Source organism: Haliotis rufescens, unplaced genomic scaffold (assembly GCF_023055435.1).
Source record: "Haliotis rufescens isolate VD_foot unplaced genomic scaffold, xgHalRufe1.0.p SCAF_33, whole genome shotgun sequence".
NCBI classification, from domain to species: domain Eukaryota; kingdom Metazoa; phylum Mollusca; class Gastropoda; order Lepetellida; family Haliotidae; genus Haliotis; species Haliotis rufescens.
Genome location: NW_025964035.1, coordinates 1,405,255 through 1,422,827, shown reverse-complemented (window position 1 = coordinate 1,422,827; position 17,573 = coordinate 1,405,255). Strand labels below are relative to the sequence as shown.

Here is a 17,573-nt window from a genome sequence, read left to right as displayed (position 1 = left end):
ATGTCATGGCGGGCACTTCCGCAAATAACAGACGACGTGTTTTCTGGACGAATACAGGTTAAATATTACTCTATATTTGTATGATATAGCTCAAACTCGAAATATGACAGTTACAGTTTTAAACGTACACTACTGGAATATATTTTATCATGCTAGTCATTTATACATTTACCATGACAGCAGCCAATGTGTCAAACTTCAAGTTTGGACATGACAGTGGCAGACGAAATATGATCACATGTCCGATTTGATATTCGACTAAAACTATTATATCTAGAAAACGAAGTGACATTCATTAAATCTGAAACAGTGAAACATTTCGGATTTTATGACAGTTAATATTTATCGGGTAACAATGTTGTAAATATTTTCTTTTTGAAGAAGAACAAATTTCAGAAATAGGCCTGACCAGTTCTAACGTGTAAATATATTCGTCCCCGTTGCATAGTCCATTATTTGTTCCTGTGGAATGTGTGCTTTGTCATAAGACAGACCTACATTTCCCTTGGTTATGTCTGGGCTATAATATCAAGGTTAGGATTATCGTTATCCTGAATAGATTATCTGTGGAGTTTACGAGCACTAAGCATGCTAAGGGAGTATTCAGTAAGACCATTAGGTTATGGTACCACCATTCATTGTTTATCATCATCTGTTCGACAGACTTCTATTTGTTGCCAAAGAAATAAGCAGACCCATGTATGAATTAAGATATATTCTTAATACTATTAGTATTACTGCTGTAGACATGGCCACTATTCTGTTAGTCCGAGCCTCATGAAAATCCAGAGTCTAGGCTAGTTATCTATATCTGAATAAATTAATACATTGTCGAGTTCCCTATTCCCGAATGACACCTATTTAAGAAAATCTGTATTTGATAGAGATTTGTCGTGTTATAACGAGGTGTGACATCATCAAAGTTGCCGACTTGAGAGTGCACATGTTTGGAATGTCAACATTTGGTTCATGTGAAGTACTGTACACCTGTCACTCAGAACATTCCGTCGTCCATCAGAATTTGGGTGCCCGTGTCATGATGAAAAGGAAGAATATAATAGTGTGAACACTGTAATGGGACAAATATTCATATTTTGTGTATAGGTTTCCAACTTCCAATTTCATTTTGATTTTTGATGCCAACCTGCAAGAATTATGTTGAGAATTGTGCGTCTAAACATGTCTGTTCACTCATGGAAACCCTGCTGATTACCAAAACATGTAGGTGTTAAAAAATAGGGGACGTTTTTTAAGGGAAAAATTAATTTTAAAGAAAAATAATCAATGATGAAAGATACCAATAGTTTTTAGACTCGACCCAGTTTGGGCAATAAGTAATACATTACACTGACAAAAGTGTCTTGTGCAAGTTTTGACATACCAAACTTTCTGCTAGATCACTCACGTGTGAGAGTTTCCAGAAGTATACCATGAAGGAAGATGGGTACATTGCTGCTGATGAAGCACTTTCACATACTTGCCCTGTATCATTAAACTTTTAAAGACAACCCAATACTGAAGTAGAACATTTCTGGGAAAAATATCTTGCTGAGAAGACTTTACATTTGCATCCAACTGACACTTTTTTTTATCAATTTGAAGTGAAAGAGAAAACAGCGTTAGAAATTGGCACTAGTCAGAAAGTCCTTTCCACAGTGCCTAATAATTCATAAGGACTAGAAGAAATTTGCCATTATTAAGGGTTTTGCTATGTGTTCTCTTTATAAGGACTAGTGGACTAAAACAGTTAGTTTCTATCGCTGGAAAACAAGCCCATGAAATATGCAGGAGTTATGGTTATTGTTATGGAAAGCCCTTTCACTTTATTGCCATTTTGTTTCTAATTAACAATTTAAGGCACTGATGAAACATTGATGATGTTTATGCTTCGTTTTGCAGCCATGGATTCCAGCACGGAGGATTCCGATGCTTATGTTCCAGGTAGGGATGGGTATTGGAGGTTTAAAATGTATCACAATATTTGCAATGCACATGGCCGTATTGCGATACCTATCATGATATATTGTATAATTCTAAATTTTTAATTCAGAAGCAATCTGATACATTAAGGTATGAACGGAAGTTCATAAATGGAACAAAACAAGATGCTGGTTCAACATATTGTTTACTCATTTAATAAAACCACAGCCATCTTGGGGCTAAGGATGCTCGCTCCTGGACAGGGAATGCATATATGTATGATATCGTGATACATATCGGATCGTGAGTAAGGTATCGTGATACATATCGGATCGCACAGTTGGTGTATCATCCCAGCCCTACTGTAAAAGGCGCCTATGCTTCGTAAGAAGTGACTTACGGGATCAAGTGGTCATTCTCGCTGACTTGGTTGATGCATGTCATCGTATCCCAATTGCGTGGATCTTTCCTCATGATGTCACTGGATTGTGTGGTCCAGACATGATAATTTACAGACCGCCGACATATAGCTGGAATATATTGCTGAGTATGGCGTTAAACAAGAAACAAACAAGCAAATCTTTAGTGAGGCTTGTGGGGGTGAAAGCATATATTATCATGATATATGATTGTGTATCATCACAGTAATTACAACCATTTGAATAACAGATAAACCATATGTTGACTCATATGAAATCACACAGTCAACATGATGGTCGTTGAGTTGATCACCTCTCGGGGCTCCCCTCACTGAACCGAGTTTGAAGCTGGATTTTCAATTGACTACAAATGTTTCTAACCTGGTGATATCTGTGTATTTTGATGCTAGCAGGGGAGGGGCTAGATACATTTTACACACTCGTAATAAAAATAGTGTCTCACGGGGACTCGTGTAGTATTCTATATTTGTAACCAAATACTTTTGAGTCTAATAGTCTGAACATGTATTTTGGCGTTATTTTCAGGAGGGTTAAGTCTCACATATGGACTTGAATAAGCTGATCATAGAAATCTTAGATCAGACATGCGCTTTAGACAAGTGGCTAAAGTCTCAGAATGCTTTTTCACTGTTCCTCTTTTTAGTTTCTGTCAATATTACAATTTTTCAGGGTTGTCCAAGCCAGGAAACATGCGTCAGAGGGTCAAAGGTCGAAAAACTCCTGAGGTGAAGGCCAACATATCGTTGGATCGACCAGCAGTGGAAGACCTGCCCCCTGGGACAAATATCCTGCTTCATGATGTGAGAAAGTACACTTTTATTAAAAAAAAATCAGAAATACGCTCCTACGCATTTAAAATGAGATTTAACAACAAACAAACAAACAAACAGACACGTGTATATGCATTGTGTTGTTTCCAGCTGTCCCAGAGTCTTGATACCCACTCACAACGTCGCCATCAGAGGAAGGCTTCCTTCAAGGATCTTAGAATGGAAGACAAGAAGAGGGTGGCGAACCTCATCAAAGAGCTGGCAAAGTAAGTATGCTGAATTCCTTAGGACCAAGGTCCCCTTTCCACAAAGCAATCTTAGTGCTTCAACCATCCTAAGTCTATGTTAAAGTATGGGAGTTACTGTCGTCTTAGTGCTACGGTCATTTTGTGGAATGGAAGTCAACGTGGAAGGATAGTCTGGGCTCACGTATCAATAAAGCAAATAGAAAGAGAGAGGGAGGAAAATACCGGGAAATACTTCAATTCTTCTAATAACCTGTAGATCTGAAAACACATATTTGTCTTCTATGAAAAGAACCCATGGGGGTTCTGAGAAGGTCTAGGGGATTCTGAGAAGGTCCAGGGAAATTATGAGGTCCACAAGGTTCTGAGAAGGTCAATGGGAATTCTGGAAAGGTTTCTGCAGATTCTGAGAAGGTCCATGGGGATTCTGAGAGGGTCCATGGGGATTCTGAAAAGGTCCATGGGGATTCTGAGAGGGTCAATGGGAATTCTGAGAAGGTCTTTGGGGATTCTGAGAAGGTCCATGGGACTCTGAGAAGGTCCATGGGGATTCTGAGAGGGTCCATGGGGATTCTGAGAAGGTCCATGGGGATTCTGAGATGGTCCATGGGGATTCTGGGGATTCTGAAAAGGTCCATGGGGATTCTGAGAAGGTCCATGGGAATTCTGAGAAGGTCTTTGGGGATTCCGAAAAGGTCCATGGGACTCTGAGAAGGTCCATGGGACTCTGAGAAGGTCTTTGGGGATTCTGAGAAGGTCCATGGGACTCTGAGAAGGTACATGGGGATTCTGAGAGGGTCCATGGAGATTCTGAGAAGGTCCATGGGGATTCTGAGAGGATCCATGGGAATTCTGAAAAGGTCTCTGCAGATTCTGAGAAGGCCCATGGGGATTCTGAGAAGGTCCACGGGGGTTCTGAGAAGGACCATGGGGATTCTGCTTGGTGACTTGGCTGATTGTGTGTCATATTGTGCCTTCTTGAAATAGATAATTAAGGATCCCCATGCAGAAAGTAAGCATGAAAGTTGAGGGTCTTTTTCATTGCCTTAATGTTAAATGTTAAAGAGTTAGAGTGTCCCTCGATTCAAATACTGTAGAAGCAATCCCTAGGACCCCACTTAATTTTGAACACCGATTTGAAGTTTTGATAGCATTATCATGATCTTGTGTTTCTCATCGCAGGGCAGGGGATGAGAAAGAGAAGGTCTTGTCCCAGCTGCACGAGGAGCGAGAACAGTATGATCAGCAGATTCTGCAGCTGGTAGCCCAGCAGGAGGAAGTGCTCAAGGAGAAGGAAGGTAAAGTCTGGGCACAAATTCATGGGGTCTTTGTCGTAACCCTTCTCTTGATAAGAGGGGCGGTTGGGTAGCCTAGTGGTTAAAGCGTTCGCTCGTCATGCTGAAGACCCGGGTTCGAATCCCGACATGGGTACAATGTGTGAAGCCCATTTCTGGTGTCCCCCGCTGTGATGTTGCTGGAATATTGCTAAAAGCGGCGTAAAACCATACTCACTCACTCACTCTTGATAAGAGTTTTGTAAATCTAAGTGGTCCCTAGATTCAAATACTATTTGAGCAACCTCAATTACCCCATTTCCCCCTTTATTTTGAACACTTTATGCTTCCATGGCGCCTCTATGCCATGTACAGGAGATTTGGTTGTAAGTGTCCTTCAAGAAGTGCTGTGGCTGTTTCAGATGTCCACGTGAAGTTGTTCGAGACCCAGCAGCTGTTGACCAAGTACCAGGAGCAGATAATTGAGGACCACAAGCACAGGAAGCACAAGGTGAGATACACATAGAAGGGCCAGACCCGTGAAGATCCGGGGTAGAATAGGTCTCCAGCAACCCATGCTTGCCGTAAAAGGCGACTATGCTTGTCGTAAAAGGCGACTAACGGGATTGGGTGGTCAGGCTCGCTGACTTGGTTGATGCAAGTCATCGATCCCAATTGCGTGGATCGATGATGATGATATCAATCACTGGATTGTCTGGTCCAGACTCGATTATTTACAGACCGCCGTCATATAGCTGGAGTATTGCTGAGTGCGGCGTAAAACAACCAACCAACCATAGAAGGACCAGAATACAGGAAAATATGCTGGGCTTCATAGAAAGAATATGTAACATTTCCTATAGTATACATTCAGTTTACTCACGTTTCTATTTCAGTCTTAAACAAGGCCTGCCACAGAGCATGTACTGATGTAGATGTTATTGCTATTATCTCCATGCTGATGTTACCAAAGCTGATAGTACAAATATATATCTACAATAAACATGGCCCAGTAGTCGACGGCGCCAAATTTCACTGTGCAGAGTTGTGTCCCTTGGGAGTGCCAGAAACCTGTTATGAGGGTTCAAATCCAGAAAAGTCCAGATTATGTTTGTTGATTTTTCAGCCCATTCCTCCGACATCCAGCTGGCATGCTGTGATATCACTGAGCTACTGTTCAGAGCCACCTCATATCCGACTCACTCACTCTTACCACAAATCTCTCTCTCACAAACTTATATGATAGTTAGAAATCTGTCCACAGACAACACCTCCGGTGGAGGACAATCGCCACTCGACACCACAGAGCTTGGGAGCTGAGGTGGATACAGATAGTGTCTAACATAACTCACGTTTACAATGTCTCTCTCACAAACTTATCTGATAGTTAAATCTGTCAACAGACACCTCCGGTGGAGGACAGTCGCCGCTCAACACCTCAGAGCTGGAGAGACATGGACACTGATAGTGTCTGCCATAACTCATGTGTACAATGTCTCTCTTACAAACCTATATCATAGTTAGAAATCTGTCCACAGACACCTCCAGTGGAGGACAATCACCGCTCAACTCCACAGAGCTGGAGAGACGTGGACACTGACAGTGAGGTAGGACAGTACCAGGTATTCCATAGTTCAAAATACCATGATAGTCAGGTGTCAGTGTCAAAACCAGTGTTTGAAATGAACAATGAAAGACATCAGTGTTATGAGTGCAGTGCAGTTTTCCAAATCAATCATGGAAGTTAGTGTTACAACCAGTGTCGAAGGTAAGGGGTCCTTATTGTCACCCTAATGTTAAAAGTAAAATACTTAGTGGGTCCATAATTTCAAATACTGTAATGACAAGCCTCAAGGAACTCAGGACCCCATTTGTTTTCGAACACTGATAACCCGGGTGTCAAACCGTCATGATTCATATGGTCCCTTTAGGAGAACATCTAGAGGACCTCCCTTAATATCGAACAACACAGGGGCGGTCGGGTAGCCTAGTGGTTAAAGCGTTTGCTCATCATGCCGAAGACCCAGGTTCGATTCCCGACATGGGTACAATGTGTGAAGCCCATTTCTGGTATCCCCCGCCGTGATATTGCTGGAATGTTACTAAAAGTGGCGTAAAACCATACTCACTCACTCGAACAACACATTATTTTCTCACCAAACTGGTAGACTAGAGTAATTGTACTTTTTTTATGTTCATTTATAGATAATCTTAAGAGGTTCACTTATCTACTTTTTTCTACGACTACACAGTGTTACTGGTATACTGCAATAAGCTTTTCAAATGATTTGTATTGCAATAAATTATCTGTGTTGTGGTATATTTGGTAAAAAATATATCACAAATGTCGTTATTGGTATTGTTTAAACTAAAAAATTCATTCACAAATGATGTTTACCTTTGAAATTGATCAATCTCATTAAAATGAGATCTCTCGCTAGTGCTAAACAAATTTCTCAGGACCTCCCAGTGACTAACAAGAAGTCAACATTGGCCAGTCATTCAGGGATTGGGTCAGAAGTGACCATCGGGAATCTGGAGAAAGTACTCGGATAATTGCTATCTTTATCAAAAGAATGGTCTAATATGCTGAAAACCAGTGTCTATCTGTGACATAGCTAAAGCATTTTACAACTTTTGGCTACTTTTGAGATATAAATTGCGAAACAATTTATCGAGGACACTAGCCTGGTGTTATCAGTTTCAATACCTGTGCTTGTAGACCTCGGTAGGTCTTGGATCCTTTCCCCAAATTAAAACAGAGGGATTTGGCCAAAATGTGTCAGAATTGTTACCTTGTTACCTTTGTCGCTGTGTGTGCATCTGACTGCACTTCGTAACATTATGACAGGACAGGCAGACTCTAAGTAAACGTGACTTGTCGTTGTTTATCATACAATAAAACACTGCAGGGAAAATAAACCACTAAGGGATGTGTTCCTAGTGGTTTAATCTCCCTGCAGTGTTATGATAAACAACTCCCCCTCTTTCTTTGATATTGTAAAACATATCTTGGGGCTAATACACTCCTACTTTTTTCACATCTAGGAGTGTTTCAAACTGAGACCAAAGCCTGTGAGGGACATGCATGTGGACAACCAAGAAGTGCCCACACAAAGGGGGGACCCAGCACTCCCCCCTGACCCCCACAGGCCGTACACCTCCCTCATTGACCAGGAGATAGCTCTGCACAGACAGCAGGAGAACCGGCCACATGGCATGCAGCATGAAGCCCTACCTAGCACTAGGGAATATAGGCCTGTAGCTCAGGGTGGGGCATACATGCCTGTATCAATGAAGCAGGAGTATAGACCAGTACGGGATATAGAATACAGACCAATGTCACATGGGGAATATGGACCTGTTTCACATGGGGAATATGGACCTGTTTCACATGGGGAATACAGACCTGTTTCACATGGGGAGTATGGACCTGTGTCTCATGGAGAATACAATGTTATGAAACATGGTCCTGTTGCTAATTTGCCCAATGGTAGACCGAGAAACGGGAAGAAAAGTTCCAGGAAGATGTTGGGGCCTCTTCGGGAACCGATCATGTCCAGTACCCAGAAAAGTTCGCAGATTTTTGACGAGATGTCTTTCAACTCTTTGCCAACTATTGCCAGCGAAAACTATCAGCCTCTTCCTCTAGATGATAGTCCACGTACGACATTTGCCTTAAGCGGACATAATGGTTTCCATGATAACCAACCAGATAACCGAAATAGGAATCGTGTTGGTTTTGTGGATCACCCTGAAGATTTAGACAGTGCAAGGGTTCACTCTCCAGTGTTGGAGGTGGAGAAGAATGTGGCTGGAGACCGCGAGTTCATGGAGTATTACAAGAAACTGACTCCGGCAGAGAGGAAACGAGAGTTGCTGCGACAACGTGCAGCGTTGTTGGAGGAACAAATTCGACTTAAACACGTTTTAGTGGAACAAGAAACTCAGCTCCGGGAAAAACAGGTGCAGTTGAATCACAGACAGCAACAACAACTGCAGGAAAAAGAATTTCATTTCAAGCCTGTTTTGACCGACATTGATGACCAAAATATCCAAAGTAGACTTGGTGATGTGAACTTTGTGAAGGGCACAAGGAATGGTCAGACAGACAGACACAGTGGACAGCCGAGGTCAGTGACAGAGACTGTGGCGTCGGGGAACAGAGGCATAGAGGATCTGGCCAAGAGACTGGAGTACTCTGGGTTGTCCCTCTCTCGGTCTAACAGTGGCAGTGGTGAGAATACAGAACTATTGAACTTGTTGCCAGTCATTGGGGAATATATTTAGTTCTAAGCCATTTCCAGACCACGGTTGGGATACAGGCGACCCAGTCGCTTAAGGTGCCTCAATTCGCTGTGCAGGGTTGCATCCCTTGGGCAAGCCAGAAATCGATGATTGTGGGTTCGAATCCTGGTTTGCCCTGCGGTTTGTCAGCACCATACCAGTGGTAAACATCTGAGACCTGCCTCACTTCTGTCTTTCCTCCCACAAGTTGTGACATGCATAACTGGAATACTGTTAAAAAAACAACATACTCACTCACTCTAAGCCATGTTGGTATGATGTTAGAGGGAGTGAGTTTGGTTTAAAGTTTGTTTTATGCTGCTTTGAACAGTATTTCAGTCATAGTGCAGAGCATGGCAACTAAATGTGGCAGGAAAGCCCAAAGTGATGCAGGTCTAGGACGTTTGCCACTTTTGTGAAACCCACAACCACAGGTATGGTGCTGACAATCCGAGAATCCGACGCAACTCTGAACAACGAATTGCCTCTCACGACCCCATACTAAGTGATAGATGCTCATGATATTAATCACTGGATTGTCTGGTCCAGACTCGATTATTTACAGACCGCCTTCATATAGCTGGAGTGCGGCGTTAAACAACAGCAAACAAACCAACCTTACTAAGTTGCCGGGGCAGTCTGGTAGGTGAGGCTTATGCGGATCCAATTTCCAACTTAATTAGTTGCTCACTCAGAATCATATTAAGCCAGCAAATTAAATGTTCTCCAAGTAATGAAATATTTGCTATGCATTGAATTTAACACATTTCATTTGTTTTTTTTGTTCTGTTTATCAAATTCACCTGGCAAATAATCGACAGTGTACTTTGGGGAAATCTTTAATCATGTTAATCACAAAATTATCAATTTCATTCTACCCCACTGCAGCGGCAGCTGAATTGTTAATAAGTAAGGGGCTTCGATGTGATGCAAGCAGGGAAGAAAATTTGTTCTGTATGTTGTGTATTTGCAATTACATTATTTAGAGAAATGTTTGCTCATGTGCCTCATAAAAAAAAAGCTTTTGAGAAGGTTGTGCATAAGCTCTGATTTTGACACAAATATTGATCTCTGCAAGGCTTAGAACTGAATTTAATTTCTATTAGGACATGCAATCCGTAGCGCCGTGAAGGTACAGGCTATGTCATCGTATCCCAAATGTGTGGACCGATGCTCATGATGTCAATCACTGGATTGTCTGGTCCAAACTGGATTAAGTACAGACTGCCGTCATATAGCTGCAATATTGCTGAGTGCGGTGTTAAGCAACAAACAAACAAGATCGATGCTTACGATGTCAATCACTAAATTGTCTGGTTCAGACTTGATTATTTACATACACCATCATATAACTGGAATATTGCTTTGGTGAAATCAACAAACAAACCAAAACAAACATTATATTCCATAATTCCTGGTAGGTTATAAGTTATTATCTGTGTAATCATTTATAGTTTAATTATTATTTTGTACTTAGATATTTCAAGTCAGAAAGGCAGGACGAAGCAGATGAAGTCAGCAGGCACGTCCCCCATCAACAGTCGAGCAGGAGTGTCCATCGGAACATCACCGGTCAGACTGGACACATCAGGCCGACTCACACCAGACATCCCGGACTTGATAGACGCAGGCACAAGTGTTTCCTACAGACATATACCCAGGTGGGCAGGAACTTGATAGATGCAGGCACAAGTGTTTCCTACAGACATATACCCAGGTGGGCAGGAACTTGATAGACGCAGACACAAGTGTTTCCTACAGACATATACCCAGGTGGGCAGGAACTTGATAGATGCAGGCACAAGTGTTTCCTACAGACATATACCCAGGTGGGCAGGAACTTGATAGACGCAGACACAGGTGTTTCCTACAGACATATACCCAGGTGGGCAGGTACTTGATAGATGCAGGCACAAGTGTTTCCTACAGACATATACCCAGGTGGGCAGGAACTTGATAGATGCAGGCACAAGTGTTTCCTACAGACATATACCCAGGTGGGCAGGAACTTGATAGACGCAGACACAGGTGTTTCCTACAGACATATACCCAGGTGGGCAGGTACTTGATAGATGCAGGCACAAGTGTTTCCTACAGACATATACCCAGGTGGGCAGGAACTTGATAGATGCAGGCACAAGTGTTTCCTACAGACATATACCCAGGTGGGCAGGAACTTGATAGACGCAGACACAGGTGTTTCCTACAGACATATACCCAGGTGGGCAGGTACTTGATAGATGCAGGCACAAGTGTTTCCTACAGACATATACCCAGGTGGGCAGGAACTTTATAGACGCAGACACAGGTGTTTCCTACAGACATATACCCAGGTGGGCAGGAACTTGATAGATGCAGGCACAAGTGTTTCCTACAGACATATCATGCATATACCCAGGTGGGCAGGAACTTGATAGATGCAGGCACAAGTGTTTCCTACAGACATATACCCAGGTGGGCAGGAACTTGATAGATGCAGACACAGGTGTTCTATACAGACATATGTCTAGGTGGGCAGGAACTAGATAGATGCGGACACAGGTGTTCTATACAGACACATGTCTAGGTGGGCAGGAACTTGATAGATGCAGACACAGGTGTTTATACAGACACATATCTAGGTGGGTAGGAACTTGATAGATGCAGACACAGGTGTTCTATACAGACACATATCTAGGTGGGCAGGAACTTGATAGATGCAGACACAGGTGTTCTGTACAGACACATGTCTAGGTGGGCTGGAACTTGATAGATGCAGACACAGGTGTTCTATACAGACACATATCTAGAGGGGCAGGAACTTGATAGATGCAGACACAGGTGTTCTATACAGACACATATCTAGGTGGGCAGGAACTAAATAGATGCAGACACAGGTGTTCTGTACAGACACATATCTAGGTGGGCAGGAACTTGATAGATTCAGACACAGGTGTTCTATACAGACATATGTCTAGGTGGGCAGGAACTAGATAGATGCAGACACAGGTGTTCTATACAGACACATGTCTAGGTGGGCAGGATCTTGATAGATGCAGACACAGGTGTTTATACAGACACATATCTAGGTGGGTAGGAACTTGATAGATGCAGACACAGGTGTTCTATACAGACACATATCTAGGTGGTCAGGAACTTGATAGATGCAGACACAGGTGTTCTATACAGACACATATCTAGGTGGGAAGGAACTTGATAGATGCAGACACAGGTGTTCTATACAGACACATATCTAGGTGGGCTGGAACTTGATAGATGCAGACACAGGTGTTTCCTACAGACACATATCTAGGTGGGCAGGAACTTGATAGATTCAGACACAGGTGTTCTATACAGACACATATCTAGGTGGGCAGGAACTTGATAGATGCAGACACAGGTGTTCTATACAGACACATGTCTAGGTGGTCAGGAACTTGATAGATGCAGACACAGGTGTTCTATACAGACACATATCTAGGTGGGCAGAAACTTTATAGATGCAGACACAGGTGTTCTATACAGACACATGTCTAGGTGGGCAGGAACTTGATAGATGCAGACATAGGTGTTCTATACAGACACATATCTAGGTGGGCAGGGATTCCTACTCAGTCTCAAGAACTCAATGCTTGTCTTAGGGACCAACCTTCGATATTCTGTGTTGAGGGAAAGAGGGGCCTGCCGATATATTTTATTAAAAATAATTTGTACCAGAATATACAGATTTAAAAAATATTTTTAAAGAAAATTGTTTGGATGGATGGAGCGGTGTCCAGAAAAAAATTTTGTTTAACCCAAATTGTTCGGGTTCTCATTTCAATGAAAAAGCCATGATACATACCTCCCAAATATGAAGAAAATGGTGTCTTGAAGCCGTGATATACACCTCCCAAATATGTAGGTGACGTGGCATGACCTAAATACTGTTCGCGGCTGTATTTAACTATTCACACTCTTGGAGGAGAGCTCCACTGAGATTGCCATTCACAGGAAAGTTCAAGACAATGTGAAAAATGATTGGAATTGTTTCTACCTATCCATTAGTCATGTTAGCTGTGATTGATACTACAATACCAGGAATTTCTAGCCCTGAAGCATGTATTCCTTGATGAATAAATACTGGAATACAGTATTTGACGACCGTTGGACTTGGAATATTTAAGGACTTTTTTGTGGATTTTTTTACAATGGAATTAAAAATGAAACATGCGGCAGACTTTATGATGATGCGAGCAGTGCCTGAGAACCAAAACTAAAAAAATTTTCTGTTTCAGGTCCCCTCAACAGAGTAACCTCCCCTTGCCCTTCAACCGCCAGAGGACCAGTCCATCACACAGTAAAGGGGCTCCGTCTCCAGGGTAACACTGCCTCATCTTGGGCCAGCAACTAGATGAATAATTTTTGAATACCTCCACCTTATAGTTTTGTCACCGCAGCTTTCGTGCAAGGAGAAAAACTTACTTGACCCTTCCCTGACTAGAGATATATGGAGATAGCCAAGGCTTAAAAAAAGAAAAGAATTGGTTCTCAAGCAATGATTTTTGAAAATATAGTGTGGGTGGCTGTGGTTTGGGTTTTTTTTTGCTAATTCAAACTAGTATGTAACCCCAAATAAACAGTTGTATACCATCAACCTGGGAAAGGGATTCATTCACCTGATGAAGGAGTAAGCATATACTCCGAAACGTTGTGTTCCTCATTATATAGAAGTTGACATCCATAAATTCTCTTCCTTACATCTCATTGTTGATTTCCTTCATTTCAGTGACAAGACTCTGGCAATATTAGAACTAGTCAACTCCATTGAGAAGAACGAGGGTTCGCTAGATGGGAGTGTCCGCTGTAAGGAGGCGGACACGTCACTCAACATTCAATCCAGGGACCAGTCATTGTCTGGCAGAGAGGAACAGGCAGAGGATCTAGAAGAGAGCAAAATTCTAGAAGAAGTATTTTTCCTTAAGTGATACCTCCCTTGGGGATGAAGACACCATACAACAATAGCATGAAGTGAATTGCGTGTATGGTTGGTGGTGTAAAAGTGTAAACAATACTTGTTGCACATTGGGATCAGATTAGGATACTTACACCGACATCTGAGACTTAGACTGGAACCAGTTTGTGTTCGGTAATCGTGAAATCTCATTGAAATCAGATCTTACTTCTTGCTAACCCTAAACAGAGATCTGAGGACATCCCATTACGAGTCAACTTATATCCGACCAGTCAGATCGTCACTTACCAGATCAGGAAAGTAACAGTAAGTTTTCTGATCATGCAGCCTCCAAATGGTTCACCAGGGTAGTCCAAACAACAGAGGGGATAAATATTTGAAGCGGAAACGACTTTCCCAGCCCTTGGAAAGTACTGCCATACAATCTCATCCATCTATTAGACATTCCAGAATGTTCTTTTGTTCAGTTTTCAAAATTTGAATCGATATTTTTCCAAGGTAGTTGGGAATGGAAATTGCATGTTTGAAAATAGTACCGTAAAGTTTGAGGAAGCTGCTTACTGATTGGCCAATGTAAACTTCTTATTTGTCATTTCATTGGTCAGCCAAATTCGCGATAGGTTGTTCTGATGTGATGGGATGTCCTCAGATCGTTGTTTAGGGGTAGCCTGCACTAAGATCCAATTTCAATGAGATAGATGGTCGTGTTAGGTTTGGTGACGACCGATCGCCTGTAAAACATTTGTGTGTATGAAGGTGAATTGTGTTAAATAAGGGGGACACCCTCCATTGGTTATAACAAATCGAGGGCAAATTCTGAACTGTGTGTTTGTGTTTTTACCAAATCTTGTAATACATCTGGTGGTTGTGCTGTGTCTTGTGTCTCGTGTCTTACAGATTCAACTAACAGAAATAATGGAGAGTCATCTTGATGTTCAAGGTACTCATTGTAACTTATTTAAACTCTCGGGGCGGTCGGGTAGCCTAGTGGTTAAAGCGTTGGCTTGTCACGCCGAAAAGACCCAGGTTCGATTCCCGACATGGGTATAATGTGTGAAGCTCATTTCTGGTGTCCCCCGCCGTGAAATTGCTGGAATATTGCTAAAAGCGGCGTAAAACCTTACTCACTCACTCACTCACTCACTCACTCACTCACTCACTCACTTTTTAAACTTTCATTTGGGACATCTAACAATAAACACACAATGCCATTTAGAAAGTGTAAATGTTCTTCCAAGCTAGGACTAGGAATTGTGGGAATATGATAAATAATCACTCCCTTAATAACTACCTGTATTTATCCTATTTATATGTTTCGTGTGATTACAATAACCCTCCTTTCCAGTGCTACTGTCTCTTGCATGCAAGACATGTCCAGAGTACTCACTGAAGCATTGACTATTTAAGTCAATAACCATGACAAGCCTACTCAAGTGCAACCTCAGGGAGTGTGATGAAAGCGTCCTGTAAAATCCCCCAAGGTGATAATTATTGTCAATCGTAAATAATCAGGAAGTTTCACAGATTGGGCTATTTCGGCATTTACACAAGAAAGAATACTAAGGATGAAGGGGGAGAAGGGGCAGCCTAGGGGTCAAAGCGTCAATCGTCACGCCGAAGACCCTGGTTCAATTCCCCACATTAATATAATGTGTGAAGCCCATTTCTTGTGTCCCCAGCCGTGATATTGTTGGAATATTACTAAAGTGGCTTAAAACCTTACTCACTCACACATTCATTCAGGATGAACCATGATATATGCAAGCCGTAGAGTTTACTTATCACATCCCCATGTCAGAATGATGAGATCTGATTGGTTCACCGGATCTTGATAAAATATTGTCTCCCGCCTTGGAGGGGAATAAATTTCTTATTGCCCCCCATGGGCAATTCAGGCTGCATGTGGATTTCTGAGAGGTAGAATAAATCCCTTATACCCTGCTTCAAAGCAAAAAGACGCACCCTTTTTCCGAGTCCATGGAAGTCATGTGACATAGCGCAAGCTAACCTCAGCTCAATCGCACAGCTGTTTTCTATCAATTTTAATTTGTTTGAATTCTTTTACAATGTCATATTTAAACATGTCGGTAAGATAAATTTGTTGTAGCAAGATCACAAGGGGGTACGTGGGGTTTTATGCATTCCCCTGTTGGATTTGATGACACTCGCCTCTGGCTCATGGTTACAAACCTAACATGGGACGCATAAAACCCATGTACCCCTCGTGATCCTGATACAACTTATAATATTAATCTATCTAACAAAAGAAGGGTTTCTCTTTGGTCGGACAGAGTGTAAGAAATGCTCCAACTTAATGCGGGGTGGTCGGGTAGCCTAGTGGTTAAGGCGTTCGCTCGTCACGCCGAAGACCCGGGTTCGATTCCCGACATGGGTACAATGTGTGAAGCCCATTTCTGGTGTCCCCCGCCGTGATATTGCTGGAATATTGCTAAAAGCGGCGTAAAACCATATTCACTCACTCACTCCAACTTAACGCTAGCTATAGAGCCTAGGCTTCAGCGTTATGGCTACCAAATTCTACCAGTTCACCTCTCTGCATTTCGTGTATTTGCACCCATGAAAATGACCTCACAACTGTAACATGAAGTCTTGTTATCTGCTGGTTATCGTGTGTAGACAGACTCAAATATTTGTGTGGAAATGAAGCAGCATCATTATCGTGATTAGGCCAGGCTTTTTCGGCGGGTCCGTAATCTGAAAAATAGAAAATGCCTGGCCTTGCCTTCTTGTTGTGTGACAGTGATAAGCTGGAATGTTTCCTTCTGTGGTTACTCACGTAGGTTTAAAAAGTTAAAAGAATTGGTCCTCAGGCACTGGCTTTTGAAAATATAGTGCGGGCGTTGTTGCTGTTTTGCTTGTTCAAACTAGTATGTAACCAAATTAACAGTTGTGTACCATCAACCTGGGAAAGGGCCTCCCAACATAAACAAGCATACCAACTCCTATTACCGCAGGGTTAGAAACTAACAGTTTTTGTCCACTGGTCCTTATAATGAAAACATATAGCAAAACCCTTAAAACGGGCTAATTTCTACTAGTCCTTAGGATACCTTTACTATTGGGCAGTTTGGTAAGGACTACAGGACTAGTGCCAATTTCTAATGCTGTTACCGCCGTGACCATAACACGAGATAGATACACAGTAAAGGAGTGCTCGTGGAAAGGGAAGTAACTGCATGTTATGTTGGATCGCATTGTTTTTAAGTATTTTTATTTTCTTTATTATTATTTTTAAATGGAAATAAAAACAAAACGTACGGCAGACTTTATGAGGATGAGGGTGGTGCCTGAGAACCAAGACTCTTTTTTTTTAGCCTTAGTTCTTTTGATGCAGTTTTGTGCAGTCGAGAAATTATTGTAAATTGTTTCACTGCATGTTCATATGAAACAGATGTTAGAGAAAACTGATTACACATGAATCAAGTGCAATTCTCTTTTACCTCTCTCAAACTTGCATTTGTAATTTGAAAAGCATTATCCCGTAGGTTTTTCTAGCAGTTACAAAATATACTTGCTTTTACAAATTGATTTGATTGTATATATTTGCATGTGTGTATAGGTATATACTCACTGCCAAAAGAAACGCGTACCATAGAAACATGTAGAGAAGTAGGGACACTAAGAAGAGACGTTTCCAATGTGTACCACTTAATGACCAAACTAACAATCAGTCAAGTGTTACC

General features: G+C 41.9%; 1 protein-coding gene across 1 annotated transcript; it reads left to right on the top strand.

The window, feature by feature from the left end:
* Window positions 1–16,827, top strand: LOC124151633. Its single transcript, XM_048380868.1, has 11 exons — window positions 1–57; window positions 1,900–1,941; window positions 3,030–3,160; window positions 3,281–3,396; window positions 4,558–4,673; window positions 5,072–5,160; window positions 6,188–6,256; window positions 7,698–8,886; window positions 10,414–10,597; window positions 13,193–13,276; window positions 13,684–16,827. Exons 1-11 carry the CDS (start codon window positions 6–8, stop codon window positions 13,880–13,882), a joined length of 2,271 nt encoding a protein of 756 aa, XP_048236825.1. The 5' UTR covers window positions 1–5; the 3' UTR covers window positions 13,883–16,827.
* The last annotated feature ends 746 nt before the right edge of the window (window positions 16,828–17,573 follow it).